Genomic DNA, 22,440 nt, shown 5'->3' with positions numbered 1-22,440 from the left:
ATGATACTATACTGCTTGCAGCTTTTATGATTTGCTTTATTGCGTACCTTTTATCAACTTGCTTGTTCAGTTCCTGTAGATAAGCAATAGTCTTAAATTTCTAAAATTAGTCATGATAATGGAAGACAAAGCAAATGTGATTCAATCAAAATATAGTGACTAACCTTCTGGGCATGTTTCATTAATAAGAGACAAACAAACATCTGGGTCAAGCCGCCAGTGGGCATCTGAAGTCCTTGGTGGTGGAGCGGTAGAGGCATTAAAGGCATTAATGGCTGCAGCCGCCCTGTCAGCTGACCTTGCCTTCACACTGACATAAAATCCCAGGATACATACACCAATTAGTGTGACACCAAGCTGAAACAAGTAGAGGAACATGCAGAGTGGGTACCCAACTGCTATTGCAGCAGCAAAGACAGCATAAACACTATATTGTCATTAATAATTCAATCTGCTTTTATGATAATGACGACGTAGGTTTACCATCAATTACATAAAAAGTTTCAAGAAGAAAAACTAACGACCAAAACCTGTCTAAGCCAACATAATTTTCAACAAGTAAAAGATGGAGATGGAGCGATGACAAAACTGAAGTCCTTACTTTTCACAGCAGCACCTTTCATCTATTTCATATATACTACAAACATATAGTCACATCCAATAAAAGCACAGCATGCTTACCAAAACAGCCAGAATTACTCTCCATTTCTTTGTATACATGGGACTCTGAAAAAAAAGAATTAGCATTTGTAATTGAAAATGTAAATCATATTTCAAAAATTCATATCCCATTAACATTTGAGGTTTTTCTTACAGTTATAATTTCTAAGAGGTATGTCCTCCCCTGATGGTGTGAAATCTAGATCCTGCTCAGTACAGTAAGTCCTACATAAACAGATATAACTTAAGTGATTCTGAATGAGATATTATGGTACTACTCTTATGAGTAGTTATGCTGCAAGTATTCATCCAGAAGGCTGCTTCAACACCAATGGATGGAAAGAAGTGGTTTTATTAAAGACCATCTTACTCTTATAGAGTCTGCTATTTCCCTACTCCTGCATGGTGTGCAGCCTCATCCCTTACATGACTGATAATAGATATAAGAATTCTAAATGACTTACAGGACTATGCATGCCTTCTCATCAGATTATGTTCTCTTTACAGATATAATAATTCTGAATGACATACTGGACTATACATAGCTTTTCATCAGATTACGTTCTCTTTACAAGAATACCCAACTTAACACAATCATCAATGAATGGTATATGGCAATCACCAATAAATATGCTATTAAAGGGTAATGCCAACTTTACCTAATCTCTTAAACCCATTCTTCCCTTTGTAAGTATACCTCTGACATTTTACAAATGCATATTCTGGTCAAAAATCGCAAATATCCTTCCAGGAAATGTGTTTTTAAGAAAGCTTTGCCCCAGCTTTCTCCGTTTCTCAATTATCCAAATACCATTTTTTATCTCATTAATATAAACCAAGGGAGGCTAAAGAATGACTCAATGAACAGCACAGTTACAGAGACGAACAAATATTCATTCCTGATGTTTATTCCTGATGTTTCAGATAAAGCCTCCCTTCGCGACCTCCATAGCTTCCATCGTTCTCAGCAGTCTAACATCCATTCCTCCATCTTATTGCCCTAAATTCCAGACCATCTCTCACCTATTAGCATCCAAGAAAATCTTACAAAATGCGTTCCTGACTTCTCACTCTGAATCCGGTGGCAGTCATAAGGATTTGGTAATTGTGTGAAGACTGGCCATGGAAAAAGGCCTCCAGAGAAAATATTTTTTAGGGGGAATTAAACTACAGGAATCTCTTATGTGTGGGAGGGATTTGAAAGTAGTCATTGTACCTAACCAGGAGACAAAGGGTCACTTGACCCATGACTGAATGATATTCCAGTACACAGATGAGGAAATAATCAGCAAAAAATCTATTAATGTCAAGTTTACTTCTGTGGACTGAAAAGGGTTTTCAAATATATTATTTTACTTTTCATTCTTTTCACCGTCATTCCCAAGGTAATTGTATGATCCCCACACCCTGGGGGAGGGGTTCCGAAACCTGTAAAAAGGAATTTATATTAGACCTCAAATGATTGGACAGGTTACAGGTTATTGGTTAGAGCTCATGGTGGTTCTGTGCATAACTGAACCATACATCGTTTTCCTAAATTTTCTTCCGTTGCTCTCACTTTCTGTCATTTCTTCCCTTCTCCATTCATGTTACCCTAACCATGCAGTGGCGGAAAGCTAATAGAAGTATATATAAAAAATAAAGAGGTTAGGAAATGGTCGGTACAGCCACACAAGGAGCGATAACCAGTAATGCCAATGATCATATGCCAGTCAACAGCAGGATAGAAAACGTCTGAATGCGACAACGCCGTTCCAGCTCACCCTTAGTAAAGAATGGGGAGTCAGGGTGCAGTGTCCTCGATGGACTAGTAGCGGGTGCGCGCGTGACCTGTCATGGGACCACATGACATACTCCACAGCCATGTGACTAAGGAAACCAGTCTGCCACGCAGTGCACCCATGCCAATAGCGGAGGAGCATAAAAGGTGAGGGGCGGAGCTAGCATCTGTCTGTCATACTCCGAAGATGGCGGGGTGAATGTTGAGGTGATATGCATCACCCGTGCTGTGGAGATTTTTTGTAATAATGGTAACAATTTGATAGCATACAATGAAAGCAAAATACAAATCCTTGCTTATGAAGGTTAATAGGACAATTATGCGCTCGGCGGGGCGTTAGCGTTAAATTCCCATTTCTGGAGGCTTATGTCATCATAGCGGTATGACGGCTACCCCATCAGAACCACCACAGTCTAAACTAATATAATTGAACATCAGCCGTAGCAACGACAGCTCCCGCTGTAGATACAGCATCAATATCATTAACAACAACGACAACAGAAACAGTGTTGGCGGTGGTGGAAAAGAGAGAGGGTTGCCAGGGTAACCTAACATGACCTTGCCCACAAGGAGGCCATACACTCACTCCCTGCTTACCCCGTTCGCCGCCGCCACCGGGGTTGCTCGGAATCATTATTAGCTTTGGCCTCTCGCAAGGTTTTATAGATGAAAGACTGCTTGGGAGCTGAGTAAACAACGGAAACACTCTGTAAATACAAACATATTCTTTATAAAGGTCGCCACATTTCAACATCACCTTCATCTACTTATGCCTCCTTCGTCAGGCCTTCCTGTCTATCAATTACACAAGGGATACTTTAAAAGGTGCTGAAAAGGACATGCACAATCATCCTTGGGCCCTTTCGGCTCTCCCCAAAGCATCACCTGTTCGGGAAGGAACTACTACACCATCTCCTTCATCACCACCCTGTCACCAGATATCCCTCGTCTCCGAGTTGTAGTTTGATACCACAACCACATCGAGCCCCATCCGAATTCGCACGGCACAGCCAGAGCAAGAACAGGCCAATGCCAGCAGTTGTGCATATCATAGAAACCGTAGACTTCCACATCAGCGTTTGTGTAAATAACTTTCCGTTTTTATCGCTATTTTTTTATTGCCCCACTGTCTATATTGCGTGTACTGTCTACAATTGGCTGCAGGTATCTTAATAATCCATTTTATTACCATTACTATCATTATTGTTATTATCATTATTATTATTATTATCATTATTAAGAAAACCTCCATCACAAAATGTCACACCAGAATCCAGCATAGGTTGTCTCGAGCTGGCTTTCCTAGAGTCAGGTTTGAGGAGTTCTGGATCTCGCCAGTCATATTCGCTGATCATGATCTGAATCGGTCTTAGGTCTCGAATTATTATTTTCGCAAGCAGAGTCTAGACCAGATCATACGGTATACTCCATATGGATATCTCTAGCTTACAGTGTCCATCAGCTTGTAATATTCTGACGGGTAAGTATCAGTATTATTTTCCCCACAGATTACGGGTCTAAAGCGTCTACGTAACATTAGTGGATAATGATACTTCCGCCGAAAGATTACAAATACCAGAGGCTTGGTGTCTCTGGGAGAGTCTCTGGACCCATCCTGTAATTTTCCTTGATCACACAATGACTGCATTGTCATGATCAACGAAGGTTTCATTCAACGTCGATACCTATAAAAAAAAAAAAATCATTGCTTTCTCGTGCGTTGGTAAGGTCCGATGGCTTCTTAAAAAGGGCGAGGGATGAACCGATTATTAATATATCTAAAATAATTCTTGGAATCATTCACCAACGTCTATATATAATCTATATATCTATTACTCTAAGACTTCATATTCATGTGATACAAAGAGAAAACCCCGTAATGAGTGATCGAGAAAATGAAAAATATGGGATCAACGCCAACAATTATACAGTGAATCCTGGAGCGTAGGACACATGTGCAACCACGGACAACTAAGAAACAAGCAATTTACTAAGCCATTCTTGGTGTTCTGGAGACGGAGTCCTTGGCTTTGTTTTGGCGTTAAGGTAGGAAGTTTCTGTCCTCTGTGTTAAGGTATCCACAACGAGTGGTTTTGCAGTGCTGTTAGTGAATATCACAGACATTGTGGACATGAACACGTGCTGGTCCCACACTGCTCAGTCACGAGTATGACGTCGAAACTGTTAGTTTGTTTGTCTAGTGCTTGAGAGGTAATGCTGTAATCAGATAACTTGCACTTTTCTTCTGTGCTTGCCTTATCGTCCCCCTTTCAGCCCTTACGTCTGAGGAGATGAAATTGTCAACAGACAAGAGAGACTAGCCATTACACAATGAAGCGTATGTTAAATTTACCTTGCAACTCTTTCCTGGGATTATCAGACGCTCGATTTCGTTAAGCATACAATCTGCATAAGCATCAAACCGTCAGCAAAAAGGGGAAATACTTGTGCTTGTTAAGCTATATGTCTTAAAGCAATCAGAATTCTCCTTACCTCAGCAATTTTACATGTAAACAACAGGTGTGGTAAAACGGTTCAGTCTTTGTGAGGAATTGAAAACAAGTGGCAGTGCTCCACATTACTAGCATTGTTAGTATATTTAGTACAGACCAAGAAGGTTTATAACATGACGTTAAGTCGAACAAACGTGATAATAAGGGCAAAGTGTATTATATATAGACAAGAGTATATTTACACAGCAGAAAGTGGAACGCATTTCCCTAAACTGAAGAAGAATATTTACATTCTCTGTTCCTGTTGCATAAACATGACTTGCGTGGTGCCAAGGTAAACGATGGGGTACCAAAAATTCCTCTAAAGTAGTTCAGTGTCAGATGATGATAGATTATTCATTTAACACCAAGTTACTGCCCCCATATCTACAAACTTTCCAAAATATTAAAATCTTACTTGAAAGTAGTTTAAAATTCTAAAAACCATGTAATGATGGCGCTTACAGTTCCAGAACTGCCGTAAACATTAGTTAAAGTTTGTGTTCTTAGAGAAATAACACTGTGCTAACTGAGGCGAAATGAAAGATATCGAGTGGTCCTTCAGATGCAGGTAGCACTGTTAGAATTGCCATACTTGAAGTTGTGGGAAATCGATGAGCGAAATAAACCTAAAAACGATTAGTTGTAGTGGAACAGGTGAAGATTAATCATAACTGTTGTAATTAGCCTTGATAAGTAACAGCCTCCTCCAAAGTATGGTAGCTTTACAAAAAAAAAAGGTATTATTAGCGAGCTTGTATCATTGGGAGTATAGTCTCGCCGATGAACTTTAACTCAGTAAAGTCCATCATTTTCATGCTACTGAAAGTAGCGCAGCCCTGGAACTACAGGCGCTCATAGGCAGGACAGAGGGCGATACAAGTACCCAGACTCTTCAACTTTCAACATGATGACTTTACAGTTATTCCACCGGTTTATGACACGTTTTCTGTAGATGCGTTTCTCCTGTTTGTAAAGAATAAGTGTCATGAGCAGAATGGGAACTTACCTACCGCATAGTACTATAAAGTGATGGGATTAGATAACAGAAGGAAATATGAAATGATAACGTTAAAGAGAAAGATTGGTAGGTTGATTGTTTTTTTATATTCATAGGTTTACCGATGTAGTTTTGCATTTTACGTCATCCCATCAACTGCTTGTATAATAGAAGTGTTATATAGGCACCGCTATATATGTACAATTGCACGTAGAGAAAAAAATGGGTCGAATGTAGCATTCACGTCAGGGTCCCGGCAAGCATCAAGCTAGGACGACTGCAACGCCTTGGCCAACATCTCTTGACACCTAACTCGTCCATTACGTAAAGCTAGTGACTCAGGGGAGCCCACATGTGGGGATAACCGGGTGTAGGTCAAGTACCTCGTCTTGTCTATGAAGCCTAGTCTCAGCGCAGGAGAATTATAAGGGAGCTGGTGCAAGCTGCGGCTTACATAAAGTGATGAGGGTAGTTTAATATTTGCCGCTGGTCGGGTTTCGTACCCAAACATAAGGTTCACTGGGTCCGTTTTCAATCATTCCAATAATTCACCGTAAAGTCTGTTCAAGTTCAAAGTTACCTTTAGGTTATAATGAATCGTGTTTGGTTGTTTCTCGAGAGTTAGTTCCATATCATTCAGTTTAAAACACATACAGGCAACCACACACTGACTTGTTGAACACATGTGACTGCATAGATTAATGATGACTGTTATCATACCATATATTCACTGTATATGTAATTGCATCCTCTATGCAAGGGATACTTCACTGAAAAGGTAAAAATGCTTGCTGGATCAGAAAAGAGAGCTAGACATCACGAACTCATGAACACACAATAAACGTTTCTGCAATTGTATCTAATGTAGCAAGGACATTTTATGTATTCATTTATTGTCTGTAGAGGAAACGTGGATGATTTTGCGGTGAACACTACCCAGTTCTACCCTAATGCATATAGAACTTCTATTTATGTTTTTTTCTCATATCTTGCACACAGTGTACTCTAAAATCATCGAGGGAATGTATCGTTTGTTGGTATTTCTGGGACGTTTGTTCGGTGTGTTCGTTGGACACTCATTTTCTGCGGTCGCTGATTCATTGACCAAATGATGATAATAAAACTTTATTTTAGTTCCTGATATTACGAACGTTAATATTACGGAGTCTGTGGAAGCGGTACACGATTTCTCAAATCTCAGAAACTATTCGATGAGTTCACAAGAGACCTTTCGACGGGGTAGGTCCTAAGTAAGTCCTACATTAGTTCCAAGGACATTACCTAAGACCTAATCTAAGGACTTAACTAACAGACCTAGACTAAAGACGTAATCAAGGACCAAACCTAACCTCACCCAAGGACCCAACGTTAGGAATTGCCATATTGATGTAGACTAAGACGTTACCGAGGAACGTAGCATAATTCGTAACCTAAACTGGGATCTACCCAGATCCACCCTAGGGCGTCACGTCTTAAACCTAAGTATTTAAAGAAAGGACATAATCTGTGACAGTCTTACCTAAGCTAGCACGTATCCCTACGACCTACTCTAAGGCTTAACCCAAGAACTTGAAAACTTAAATGACCAGCTAACCTAGGAGCTAACGTAAGGACCTAAATTACGAAGTAACCTAAGGACCAAATGTGAGACCTAACACGGAAACCTGACAAACTAAGGACGTATCGTACGGACTGATATTTCTGCCCAGATTATTGGAGTTGGTCTTACTTTCAAAAATGTATTATTTCAAAAACAATCGTTTTAAGGGCATTTACAGTGTTTATTGAGAAGCCTGAGCTACGAAATTTTATTAAAGAATTATTACGAACACCTTCCACAGAAAATGTATGAAACTGGCACATGCTGTGCAAAACCCTAAGCCATTGAATACAGGAAAAAGATATGAAATTTTAGAAAATGTGAAACGCGAATAACAACACTGTTTTACTAAGAGCCTCTGTAATTACGTGTATCAAAGCGAGTATGCTGTGACAAAATTGTTATCCTTTTCATCTCTTGACAAATAAAACTGTCATCCTTTTCATCTATACAACAATTTCCTTTCTATTCAAGGATTCCAGGTGAAGCTGAATAAACGGCAAGCTAATATTTTGGAATTAGGGGCCGCAGACCAAGGACACCATACTGCCGCCGGAAACCGCTTTGCGCCGGCGTCCCGCGCAGGTGACGCCGCGCATACCAAACGCCCTCGGAGACCCCTCACAGCCAATGTCGTGCCGGTTCACCACAGGCTAAACGTGTTTCGTGTCTGGAAATAGTTTAGGGTGTGCAGGGTCCACCATGCGAGTATATCAAACCAAATTAGAGAAAAAGCGTAATATATATATATATATATATATATATATATATATATATATATATATATATATATATATATATATATATATATATATGCATTCGTTACATCTACATACATCTTTCTTTAAAAATACCTTCAACTTGTCTAGGAGGCGTCACAAGACCCGCCTCCTGCAACCGCACTTACTAACAGAGAACCTGATCTGTCTGGCATTTGTTGCGACATCCCTCATGCCAGTATAACTAAGGCTACGGAATGATTCAGTAAGCTCTGAGGGAACCTGTTCGGTCCTCTCTAATAAATTCAGTGATTGCCTCATAATTTCGCGTATATTGGCCAGAATCATTTTCATCCTTTTTAAGTACATCTATGGCACCGCAGTTGTCATCTTTTAAAGTCCACTTCGACTTTTTACAAGGCACAATGTTATTATCAGTAGTAGTAGTAGTAGTAGTATTACTATTATTATTATTATTATTATAGCAAAAGTTTCCATCGTTCTTTTATATATATATATCGTTCCCTGCTAATATTCAAATATTTATAACCTTTCTCAGTAGAGCTTATACATCTCTCTATGATGTATTAAATGAGATCATCCGATATTTTCAGATTCAACTGTATCGCCGGCCTCAACAAAGACAATGCAAGTACACGGCATATCCAGGGCCGAGACTGTACGTGATATGATGTTAACACCGTAACTCGCTTGTGTATCAGATTGCTTTTGTGAAGGCTCTGTCCCCAGCTTGTGATAATCCGCGCCGATGAAAGGGGTTAATGCTGTGATTATCCAAGGTAAAGTTTTATTATAAAATCTTATGTAAAGATACGTATCATAAAAACATGGCTAAGCTTTGTAGCAAGCTACTTGGTAATTTGATCGCTATCTTTTTGTAGATTTTTTCTAGTGTGAATGTTTCATTGAGAAATTGTAGTGGATAAATGCTTACAGATTCTCTTTGTTGTCGATGGACGACATGGCCATTCATACGAGTGTGTGTGTTGGAGGACGGGGTGTAGGGGTTAGGTCTGAGGTCCAGAGTGATCCTGTGGGTGACAGAGGCGAGGATGGTGCAGTAGCACCCTACCTAACTGTCGGATGGGGTCCAAATAATGTCTAGAGTTGGTAGACCTATTGTGTTGAACGTCTTTTTTTCCTACCCTACTGTTAAGAAAAAAAAAAGCGATGGAAGATCATCCTCGGTCCGGTTTACGCTACTTATCAAGAGCCGCTGAACACAATGATCCTCCCAATTCTCGCTGGCAGTTACCTGGACCTCATTCAGTATTACCGGAAGTGGTCGCTGTATCGTTCCGTCTTTCCTGCCACCTGAAATTGTCCGATCCCGAGTTGCAGTTCGGCACCACAACTGCCTCAAGTCTGTAGGTAGTTACAAAGACCGCGACAAGAACAGCCTCGTCCAAACCATCAGTATATCGTAGACTACATTAACTTTCACCTTTATGGTTTGTAAATACTGCCCCTCTAACACCCTCTTTTCATAGCACCCTTATTTACTGCAGTACGTATTTGTCCCGCTTATATTTAGCTTCTGGCAGTAGTTCATTCCAAAAGCATGTGAGATACGGATAAAGATGCAGAACAAAAGTGCCTCGTATGTTTCTTCCTGAAGGCGCCATGTCTCCTGCAACCTCAGCACACCATCACTAAGTTTCCTCTTACCTTCATAAACATTTATACTCCCTGCACCTTCGTTTGTTTCACATTTTCATTCATCTACATGGACGTGAAAGTGTTCACTTTCCTCGTCCAGTAGTACCCCATACATATTTACTTCATGTACTCAGGAGACCTGCATGTAACAAGCGAATCCGGTACATGGGATACGTTCCATCAATAGAAGTTCGAAGCATTTTTCTTGCGTAAACTACAACTCATGCATCATGTGAGGCAATCATGTTATGACCATGGTGCCGGAGGCCAGGTTTAGTGTGTGACCTTCATTTTAATTCCGAAAAAAAATCGCATCATAGAAGGACAGGTAGGTAATGAGTCCTGTTTCTTCAAGTCTGAAGGGATATTTGCCAATATGGCTTCTGACTCTTGTCGTAAAACCTGAGACACTAAAAGATTGGTTCAGAACCAAAGTAGGTACATACATTATCACGTTGAACAGTGTGCCAGACCCGACTCCTATCTGAGTGCTCGAATTCCCACACAAGCTCCTAGGATTGTACACTTGCATGACTACAGAGCGCGGCTTCGTGAAATCAGATGTAAACATTTCAAACTTTTAGATCCACAATGTCCGCAGTGTGTAACAACATATCACTACACAGCGAGTGTGTGGGGGTCCTATTATGCATTAATATCTGAAGAACTTGTTACAAGATTTTCGTGGTGCAGCGATTATAACTTGATGACCTTAACGACCTTTACATGTTAATGGCCTTTAAATCTAATATTGCGCATGTATTCAATACAATAAATCAGTAGAGTTCGAGCCGTCAAAAACAAGGGGCCCATGCTTGGCATAGGCCGAGGGAATCAGAATATTTCGATAAATAATAATGTTGATAATTATGATAATAAAGAATCCACTCCCAGAAGTATGCAAACTTCCGTTCTGATATCACTGAAGTAATCTTTCAAAATTACAGTAATGGCACGTTTCCAGGTAGAACCGTATGTGTATGTGTGTGTGTGTGTGCTATAATCAAACCTAGGCTTCAGTTATGGGTAATTGTCCCAGTCTAACCTTACGATAATATTCGAACAGAATTCTTACATGAAAGTTCTACGTACATATGACGTGGAGAAAGAAGCGCTTTTAAGATAATCTTTAAAATCTTTGTGGCTTTTGAGATACGTGTCCTATATTAAAGTACTCAACGTAGTTTTGATAGCTTAATAGTAAACACTGCTGCTTCATTGTTTAAAGCGAAACATTGCTGCTTCATTGTTTAAAGCGAAACATTGTTGCTTCATCGTATTAAACGAAACATTGCTGTTTTATTGTATTAAACGAAGCATCGCTGCTTTATTGTATTAAACGAAAGAACAAAAATTGTGCGACACACTTTCCATCCGAAACCAAAAACCATACATTGCATAACCGGAAGCTGCAGAATGTTGCCGAGTGCCTCTTAGCATTTTCACTCACGTTTGGCCACCCGAGGCTAACCACAGTGGTAAAGTTCAAGTATGGGAAACACGTTGTCTAGCCACCTCTCGTTTAATAGAAAAGGCAACTCCTGAAGAAGACGAGTCCAGCCATCTGCCGATGTACGGAGGAGGAGAGATGGAGGTGATACGGTTGAACTGCACATATAAGGAGCCATTCAAATAAGGCACGGTGTTCAGGAAAAGGATGACTGAATGAAACAAGTTCATCTCGGCAACAGTAGAATCATATACGATCTCTCATTCAGCCTTGGAAATAGTTAGATATCTTGTTACCGTTCTATAGCCAGACGCTATTACCGGATTGTATCTGTGAGCAACAAGGAACATCTGCTGGCAAGGGGGGTTGAGGTGGACCCTATGCCCCCGGCGTCACATTGAGGACACGCCTTTCTGCACTCAGCGTGACTTGAGAAATCTGCGTCTTCACAAGCTCGGGTAGAATTCCTATAGGGAAGTCCACACTGGCTTAAATATATATATATATATATATATATATATATATATATATATATATATATATATATATATATATATATATATATAAGGCAGGGTTCATTTTCGTTACGTATGTAAACTTAACCCAACCTATCGAAGAAACTCGCTGTGGTGAAGGGGTAGCAATCTACAGAGGATCCGGTTGTAGACAGCCGCCGCCCGGATAAGTGCTACCTTCATGATATACAAGTGTTGAAGTGATGACCGCTACCCTTTTACTCCCTCCGCGTCAATAGCTTGGAGACAGCAGCCGACCAAGTACTACTATCCTCATGGCTTAACGTGATGCCCGGAACCACTTTACACATGCCGCGTCAAGGATGCTCATATTGCTTCTTGACTAATTAAAAGTAAACTGCCGGGTCAGACTTAATACCCTTTACCTTATATTAGCCTCAACTCTACTAATCTCTCCTGTCTTCGCATATATATATATATATATATATATATATATATATATATATATATATATATATATATATATATATATATATATATATATATACACACACACACACACACAGGTGTGTGATTCACATACCCGCCTTATCCAGGAAGAGTCAAGAACGACAAAGCCATAAATGGAAACATTCTGGCTTGACTCCTGTTCTGAGAAGGGGACGATTCCCGTCCCCGCCTTGTCCCTTGTGAGTCGTCTTTTATGAAACTTAGATTGTATCTTCCTTCTCTGTCCCTCATGGGTATATATATATATATATATATATATATATATATATATATATATATATATATATATATATATATATATATATATATGCAAATCATTAGTGACTCAGTATATCATTCAGAATCATAACATATCATGAACGTGATATACCTACCAACACAAGTAATGCATGACCAAATATGCTGTGTAACCTAATGTATGGAAAAATATTAGAAAACAAACGTCGTAGTGTATTTCATGTGTGTGTGTGTGTGTGTGTGTGTGTGTGTGTGTGACTTTAGACAATGGTTAAACAGGAAGGGGATGTCATATTCAGAGCAAGCCAATGCAGTCTGCTTGTATTATAGACAATGATCAAGTGATAACCAGAAACTGTCGATCTTTGAAGTTGCAACATGGTTTCTTCTAACAGGCAAGGCCAGATATCCAGAAGTTAGCCCCGTAAGATTTCTTCAACATTACCCAGTTAAATATCACTAGAGAATAGTACATCGATTGACACATACATAAGAAAAATACTTTATTTTTTTAGTGAGAATTCAGCTCAGCCTGTACGTATATTAGTTTGTCACAAAATAAAACGAATAAAAAAAACTAGCGTAGCAACGTGCAGGAAATCGTATTACTATTCATAATTAAACATCAGATATCAATAGTGACATAAATAAAGTCGCTCAAAAGTATTGCTAACGACAAACAATTGCGCAGTATGACTTTTTATCATTCCACGAGAGTTGGCGACCTCGACGCTAGGATAGCAGGCAGGAAGGCAAGTATTGCAGCAAGTTCCAGGTGAAGTCTTGCATGTCAACACCCACGCTCCCACTTTATACCTTATATATATATATATATATATATATATATATATATATATATATATATATATATATATATATATATATATATTTGCCCTCACTGGCGTCACAGCGACTCATTAAATAGTTTTAATTACGAAAATAATTCACACCTGCAAGTCACACAGACATTATCATCCCTGAAGGTCGTAAATAATGCCCTTAACAAACGGTGACGAATGCGGTGAAGCAAGCAACAAGTCCCCCCCCCACCACCATACCACACCCCCACATAACCCAACCTAACCCCACCCCACCCCATGACTAGAAGCGGACGCACACCTCCAGGCTGAGAACCTGCTGGTATCTGGAAGAGTGGTGTGCGGGAGGGTATGTCTAGTCTGGTCGACGCTCCTGACCCAATAAAGTACCAGTAAAATGTTCCGGGCAAATAAGAGGGTGACGGCCGCCAACTTGTAAGGCCTGAGGGGAAACAATACACATAGGGCAAGACTGAAGATAACACTAGCTGTAGGAGGTCTCTGATACTGTACACCCAACAGAAGACTGATGATGAAGCAAAATATCCAAGGTGGGGGTGAGAGGAGGGCTGCTCAAATGGACTGACAGCTTCCTTAACTGGGAGGAGGGAACAGCCGACACTCGTCAGGGGAACCCTCTCACGCTGGGCCAGGGTTTATGTGGGATACCTCAGGGTTCTATACTGGGGCCAGTAATATTTCTGATCTTCGTAAATGATTCGTTAAATGAGGCACATTCTAAGCTATATCTATTTGATGATGATGCTGAAGATTATGAAAGAGTTAGGAAGGAAGGACTGCGAAATATAGAGACGTAAACAGAGTGCAGGACCAGACGGGGAGAACTATATGGGCGGTTATAAACTAAAAGAGTCATGTTGTGGGAGGGACCTGGGATGTGCCTGATATCACGTCGGACTTGCCACCAGCGTGGCATGCGAGAAGGATTGCGAGTGAGGCAGACTATATTTTGATTGCTGTCATACCGCATTCAGGTATATTGATATATGTCTAGATATATACAAGGTATGTTTGCCCTATGCTATGGTACGGCGTAGCAGCAACCTGATCTCATGACCTAAGTAGTGCTCTAAATGGTCCATAGAAATGCACCTGGAATGGAATGCACAATGGAAGGTAATCTGAACCGAGCGGAATGAATTACGAAAACAAGGAGAGAAGAAGCAGTCAGCCTGCCCACCTTGGAAGAGAGAAGAGCAAGTCGAAACGAAGATAATTACGTCCTGATATCTGAAAGACCATGACGAGGTCAACATGTCAGTCGATGCGAGGAAAACAAAACCAAAAAAAGGCTAGATCAAGAATGCACAGCTGGAAGTTAGGCAAGAGAAGTATACGGAAGAACATGAAAAAGTATTTTCTTTTTTGTTTTCCTTCGACACGTGGATTCATGCAACACGCCAAGCCAAGAGGAAGTAAGTGCGACCACCATAAAAGAATTCAATAAAGAAAAAAAAAGGCAGGATCTCACAAGTGTAAAGAGTTACCTACCTTCCTGCTTGCACAAATGAGTTATAAGTAGGTTCTAATACCACACACACACACACACACACACACACACACACACACACACACTATACGGTACCATATATGTTTAGATAGATATAACAGGCAGGACTCAAGACCAAAAAGTCCTTATCGGAACGAATATGATTGCAGAATAAGAGACGGACGTAAAGAAATTTAAAAATTGGGCGAGAAAATGAGTGGAACTAGAAAAATTAAACATATTAATGGTATATTCCTAAACCTGTTTGTAAAAGAAAGATGCCATCAGTGAGACAAACATGACCAGCCAGAATCCTGGTACATGGGGAGGGTGCAAGATGGTTCTAGGAACCACTTCATTACTCCAAATCAGGGTGGTAGGACTTACCTGAGCGTTTATTGTCTATATATATACATATATATATATATATATATATATATATATATATATATATATATATATATATATATATATATATATATATATTGCAGTAAGGTCACAGTGATGCACGTGATCTAGTATTTGCTGCAGGCTACGAGGGAATTGAGACATGTCGCGTGCGCACTTTCGAGTATATTACATCTGGGGATCATGTATCTCCCCTGATGATGTGAATCCAGTTAGGAATTGTTTATGGGATGAAAGTACATCAAAACTGGAAGCGGGGAAGAGATAAGGACAGTGTTGAGATGGGACAAAAGACGAGCAAAGACACGAAAGTTGTTGTCCATAAGAGAGAACGGATGACCTAATGGAGAGTGCGGAACAACTTATGAGGAAAACGAGTGAAGGTTGTAAAGAACGCGAGGGCAGCCGATGTGGGAGTTGCGCGCGCCGACGTTCACTCAGCCAGTTCCTAAATGTTAGCAGGTCACAGACGGTGGGTTTGGGGGGGTAGGGAGAGGGAGTGGGGATGGCAGTCCGCCGCTGCCCCCCGTGTGGGGACTACAGTATGCAGGTCGGGAGGGTGAGGTGGTCTGTGAGAGCAACTAAAGGATCGTGGGTACACAGCAGGGGGTCATTGCGGCTTAAGATATGTGTGTGTGTGTGTGTGTGTGTGTGTGTGTGTGTGTGAGGAGGGGGTGGGGTGGTGGTTTACTTGAGGGAGAGCTTAACGCGTTGTGGGTGGAGGAGGACGGGGGTTAAACACTCTTAAGGGGACACTGAAACATTGTGTGCGTGGGGGTACAGGACAGTGTGTTGGGGTTCTTGATCATCCGTGAGCAAGTAGTGAAGAGGTTACTGTGATACATGCCACGTGCGAATAAAGTGAGGGAAAGATACGTGGGGGTGGGTGATACGTGCCCAAGTCATGGCCATCTCGGGAGGAAAGAAAACAGGGTACGAGACAAAAAAGAAAGATGAAGTGAGTAAACAAGAGTTCATCAGATGTGTGCAGATCTCACTCTTAATGGTAGGAAAGTTATAAGAAGAGGGAAAGACGAGAGACGGAGAGAATTCCACAGCATCTCTCCTGTTATTCACTAGCCACGGAGTTATGTGGATGGGTGCTTATAGTGAGTAGCTTTACTCGAAATTCTCAACACGCAAGCAAAGTTGCTTGAGGGCCTTCTCGATATGACGGCTGATTCATTTTAAAAGCAATCTTCCACTCGGTACCACTCTACACAATGTTCCAGGTACGGTATTCCAAAAAAGAAAGAGCTGTCATAACGGCCAATCCTCAGATATTGGCTGCGCGGGTCTCCTGCCATGGGCTTACCTGGGAGGGCAGGGGGAGGGAGGGATGTCAGCACAGTGGACACCGTGTAAGAATACACTTGGGGGGGGGGGGGAAGGGGGTGTCCCTCCGGCACACGTGATGTGGATGAGGTCAGATTGTGAGGGGGGGGGGAGGGAAAGGGCTATTCCCGTGCTTAGCATATAAGGTGCTCATTTGAAGATTAGAGGTGTGTGTGTGTGTCATATGACGCCGTAATTAAATAGATGCGAGGGGCTTTATAAGTGGACGAAGATGGAGGTATGGGCGGGGGCCATAGGCGTGGGTTAGAAAGGCTACATATATGGACGGAACCACAGGTGCGACCGAGACTCCAAATGTGAGTTACGCTGCAGGTGTGGGCCCGATCACAGGTGAAAGGCTGCCGTTGTGAGATGAGCTACAGGTGTGAGAGGAGGTTACAATAGCCAACACACTCCGACGTGCGAGTTTTAGTAAGCATCTTTTAAATATACTTCGCCATACACATTCAAATGTATATGTTCCGTTTGTTATAAATAGTCTAAAATATGTCGTTATATTTACCCTTGCGTACGGAATTCAAAATCTCAGAAAATTTTTTTCATACCTGTGCATTACCACACAGAACCCGAAAGAGTTGTTAGTAAACACTGAGTGCGTATTTTCTGACAAGTTGTCTTGTATCTGAATTTGCCTTACGTAGTAGGATAAGGGGCTCCAGATTCGGTGCATGAATGATTTGGGCTGGATGTGAGCGAATGAGGCCATTTCTTCGGGTTCCTGGCGCTACTTCGCTAACGCACGAAATGGCAAACGTATAAAAGTATATACATGTGTGTGTGTGTGTGTGTGTGTTCCCAAGGACATCTCGCAGGCTTTTGTAGCCCAAGTCCACTCCTTCCAATAGAAGGGAAATTATGGAGCACCTGAGAGTGAGTTTTTTGACAAGTGTGTGTATATATATATATATATATATATATATATATATATATATATATATATATATATATATATATATATAATTTCCAGTCCCAACTCAAATTTTCGTCCCAAAGACACTCAGAATTATTGAAAACATAGATCTTAGAGTGCACTCTGATTCATACATTTTCCAACCTTGAAATATATATTCACACACATCTTCAGACGTACCTTACTTGATACGCCCGAAAACTGCATTTCCGTTCACGCGTTGAGGCACGTTTTCCCCCTACTCCACCACCCCACTATCCCCGAAAAAGTCGTTCGCAAATCCATACCCTCCCGCTGTGGCGCCATTACACATCAGGTTGAACTCACTTGTATTTCCGCGTTTAGTACAAGCTTAATTTTCTTCGTTTCCTTCTAATACCAACAAAGAACTTAATGTTTCAGGAGAACTGATGAAATATTTCCCTCGAGGGTTAATACTGGGATTGGAAATAATAGTGGCGGATGACTAGCTGGCAACCTTTCACCTTGCCTCTAAGTACAAGGTTGTACCTTTTATTTTTTTAAGTTTCGTCTTATTGAACTGGCATACAATACTGTGTGTACTTACTGTGGGAAAATATACTTCTTTCCTCTACATACCGAGACAGAAGCACAAGTGTTTAATTTCTGTTTTATTCCTAACAACAGAATTTCAGAGATTATTCATTCATCTATGCGTGATGGTCAGCATAACGGGGTCGGCGTTGTGAGGGCCAACATCTGTTGCAGTAAAGTGCTTAGAAGACAGATGTCACGTACACACGATGCATTTGTCCGGCAACAGGGTACAATGTGTATCAATACAAATCTCGATAACAGAGTGCTGAATGAGTGCACCGTTGTTTTTCTCTGTCTCATCCAAGTCGCTTCTCGGAGAGACGTGAGGCGAAAAGTTCGCGAACGAAGGAAAATGGATTGCCGCAGCGACTCAAACACCGACACCGTGTTTTCTTCAGTCACGACGAGCACGCTGCTTAATCCAACCAGAGGCTAATTGACTGACGTTTTGGTGAATGAATAAGTGAGTTAAATGATGCACTTGTGCCTAATATGTGTGTGTCGCAAACATTCACAACAGCCGTCATAATTCCTTTAGCCATCACGTGAAATATCAAGGAGCGTACGGAAATGTCGTTACACCTCTAAACATCAACGGAGGCTCGCTGCGACCAGGCTGGTATAAATCTTACCTCGTACTGACTGGGCGCAAGACTTGGCGTCGGCTCTTTGATTTCTAGTTCTTCCATAACGCTCGCCATCTTGAGGCACTCATGGGACTCTCAGGTATCCCTCGGGTAAATCATGTTGGGCACACTGTCGTGGTAAATCCCCGCAGGGTAGTGTCATAAGCACTGGTACCGTGGCTCGTAGTACAACCTCCTGCCACACACTGAGACGCAGGCTCATTCTAACCCCAGCGAGTCCAGTGACGATTTTCACTCCAATTTCCGCCACGACTTTAATGATTTTCGTTCAGTTTCCGCCTCTTCTCTAATGCCATTTACGGTAGAATAGACGATGTCATTTTAAAGCATCCAAACGAGGGTCAACACTCTTTGAATCCGTTTCAGATTACCAGTATTTTTACGTTTAGTTTTCTGGAACGTTGCAAGTGGCCAACACCTTGTGAGAGGCGCGGGTGAACGGTAGTATGGGACATGTGAAGGTCACATGAGGGTTCCTGCAGCGTATTATCATGCAGGCGAAAGGATCGACAGCTCGTGCATACCATGATTACTACCAGAAGGATGAAAAACGACATTTGGACGATTTTAAGCTTTCCATCTCTCGTCTCATACGTACACAGCGTAGATTTATGGAGTTTCATAAATGATATCATTGTTTCATTTTGTTTCGGTCAAGCCCTTTTATTTACTTTATTCTCAGTGACCTCTGAGAGTACGAACCTATGTAGATTTAGCTGGGATATTATATCTCTCAAAAGTTGTTTTATATGTCTTCATAGAAATAATTCATTTTAAGAATTGATAAATTCAGTTTCTATAGAGTTACGTGTATGGGAAAGGCATGGACACGAACATAAATGTGGTTAAAAATTCGTTTTCTTTAAAGTTATTCGTTTGATAGAAAATGAAAGATATCGTCAGGGTAGCTATGTTATATTGAATTTATGTATTTTAGTTTATAAAATGAGGCAATAAGTATTATGAAGAAATATAATATGTTCAACTTGTGTAGCATAAATAACGATGATAGAAATAGGGCCATTTATAGGGTACTTTGGTGAATGGAAAACCACTACAGGAATGAATTAAGATTTACTTCTTAGAAAGATGAAATCTCAAGTGAATAATGGACGAGCAACAGGCAGTTTGGTACCTCAAGGAAAACACTCATTTCGGCCTTAAGATTAACAAGAATGATGACCTGAAACATTAACCATAACCAAATACTTAGAACAACCTTGAAATGTACAGTTCATAGCATTTGCTACAACATAAATCAACTTTACGCGTCTTCCCCCCACGCCGCCACAGGCCTTCCTACATATACCACCCCAACTCACAAAACCTAACCAGCACACCCAACTCTTACCCTAGGTGAGGATTTATAGCGCCCACCACCCCTACATTTGCTTAACATTTACACCCAAGATCTCCAGACTACACACCCTTTCAGCAGCCTCATCCTACACAGCCACCACCTCCGACAACCGCCCTAACCAGCAGGACCTTGGACCATGCAGCATGAACTGTCTCTTGACCTATTCAGACCACGCTGGCACACCAGGCACACACAAGGACACCAAAAAGTCTTGCACGGGTCAACTTAGCCATGTTAAAAGTTAAGACGTGATGTTTCCAAAGGCCTGAAAGCTGACAAGTATATGCACTTAAAATAACGACTGTCCAAATATCTCTTTACCTACTTCTTATTCTTTATTCGTAATCACCTTCGGTATCAACAGTTAGTTTGTTAATGCTAGTTGCCAAACTACTAGTAATTCCTTCAATATACCCAGTGTTTGAATTAGGGCAATCTGTTCAAGGACATTGGGCCGTAACTTGACATAAAGATTATGTATTACTGGCGTGCAGGATTTAGCCGTTACGAGGAAAGATGGTAACGCTAGGTGACAGTGCCCCTGGTAGGCACATTTCCACGAGTCTCATGGAGGTCGGGTTTGGGGAGGGGTCATTCCCTTGCCCTGACTCCTCCTATTTCGAACCCTGGTTATTGCCAACCATCCTGTTCTTACTAGCTTCGTCGACACAGATATTTATCTCTTTAAGTCTGTCTCGGCAGAGGTAATTGCCTGGTTATCGCTGACCACCTCCTTACTACCCATTACGTCGTTAATGCCGGTGTCAGCGTTACATTTAACTAGTTTGTTATCCGAATCTTCTCGTTGTCTGCAATACCGTTCATGAGGTAGTCATCACAGTGGGCGGAGCGGGCAAGATAATTATTAATGGGGGCTTGAGGGTCACGCTAACGACGACGCTGTGTAGCAGTGGATGGTCCGCCCACCTAGCCACGTTAAGTGTGCTGGGGTCCATTGCCTCCCTTCCCTATAACCTCTTTTCGCACGGTAAAAAAAAAAAAAAAAGCACTTCTCGCACTTTTCTGTCTATCTCAGAGAGCTTGGAGGATCCTGTCGTACAGCCCTTGATATATTTAACGTCTTTTGACAATATTTGGCATCGAGGTTTCGTTTGTAGGTTCCCTGCTTTTGGCCTAAGTTCTTGAGCACGACCGTACGACCATTGAGAACGATGGTACGACCCTCTTGAGGATATGATGATGACCAGGCCTTAGGTTTAACCCTTCGACGGTTAAGCCAGAAGCCATATCTTAACTGCGAGTCGCTCCAATATGCCTTAAGATCAGTATCATCATTATTCCACATCTCCCGCTTGTGCTATCTCGTTTTCTGGATCGGCAACGACACTAGCCGCAGCTAAGCACCACTCCACCCCTCCAGGGATAGCGCCATCCTCCAGTAGATCATCTGCACAACCCATCGCCCTCATCTGCACACAAACACAGTCCATATCTGTCGCGGTGTTGCCTACACCTGTCGCTTCGTACATCTCTCCAGAAAAAATGGACTGAAGTTCGACTTGTCGGTCCGTTTGCCGATGAGAAAAGTATACACAGTTGTCTTATTTGGGTTTTGCGTGATCTACAGACATATGGACAGCTGGCGTCACAGCTATAACGGACAGCATCTTTTCTGGGTAGTCTGCTGATGGTGCGGGTCCATTTGGTAGGTCTTGGGTACTCTGGTCTTCGCTAGAGGTCGCTGGGTGCGTTCTCAAGGGCAGAGCGGTCTTCATCGCTGTGTGTTGTTTACTAAATCGATTGCGTTCACACCGCGCTCCTATCGGTTCTTCCGTCCTCACATTGTATACATTTAAATTTGTTTTTGTTTTCTTATGTCTGAAAACCTACAAGTTCTCCAAATATTCAAAGTAAAGATTTGATAGAACTGAAGGGTCAATGTCCTTTCTTAGCGATTTTAACGTTTAAAATGTTCCGATTTCTTTTTCAGTTTATCGAAAGATCGTTGATTTTTCCATGACGTGGGAAAGCACGATGGAAAACAAAAAATATCTAACCTAGTATTGAAATACCCTTACCGTTAAGTTAGTTCCAAATGAGGGGAAACCCGCACCTTCGAAACCTCACTGAATCACTAATTTGAACCATTCGTTCCGTAACGGTTCATATAGTTCTGCGTACTTCGCCTTAGTTTAACTTCGCAGTGACCTTATTACTACAGCACATCCCAGTTCTCCCAGTGAGCCGCTATCTTAATATAACATCTAATTTCTCTTTAATTACAAGGTATCGTATACCTTAAGCGTTC

The 22,440-nt window shown here is 41.4% G+C and overlaps 1 protein-coding gene across 1 annotated transcript in view; it reads right to left on the bottom strand.

Annotated features, from left to right (window-relative positions):
• Positions 1-19,227, bottom strand: part of LOC139763852 (venom phosphodiesterase 2-like) — a 36,055-nt gene extending 16,828 nt beyond the window's left edge. The window contains exons 1-3 of the mRNA XM_071690202.1: positions 18,797-19,227; positions 682-726; positions 165-357 (exon numbers count right to left, since the gene is read on the bottom strand). Coding sequence (XP_071546303.1) covers positions 165-357; positions 682-726; positions 18,797-18,865 — 307 coding nt within the window. The 5' untranslated portion in view covers positions 18,866-19,227. The remainder of the gene's footprint in view (positions 1-164; positions 358-681; positions 727-18,796) is intronic.
• Between the last annotated feature and the right edge of the window lie 3,213 nt (positions 19,228-22,440).

This window comes from Panulirus ornatus, chromosome 48, assembly GCF_036320965.1.
Source record: "Panulirus ornatus isolate Po-2019 chromosome 48, ASM3632096v1, whole genome shotgun sequence".
Classification (NCBI taxonomy): Eukaryota; Metazoa; Arthropoda; class Malacostraca; order Decapoda; family Palinuridae; genus Panulirus; species Panulirus ornatus.
Note: the sequence above shows the minus strand (reverse complement) of the source record. Positions and strands in the feature narration are given on the sequence as shown.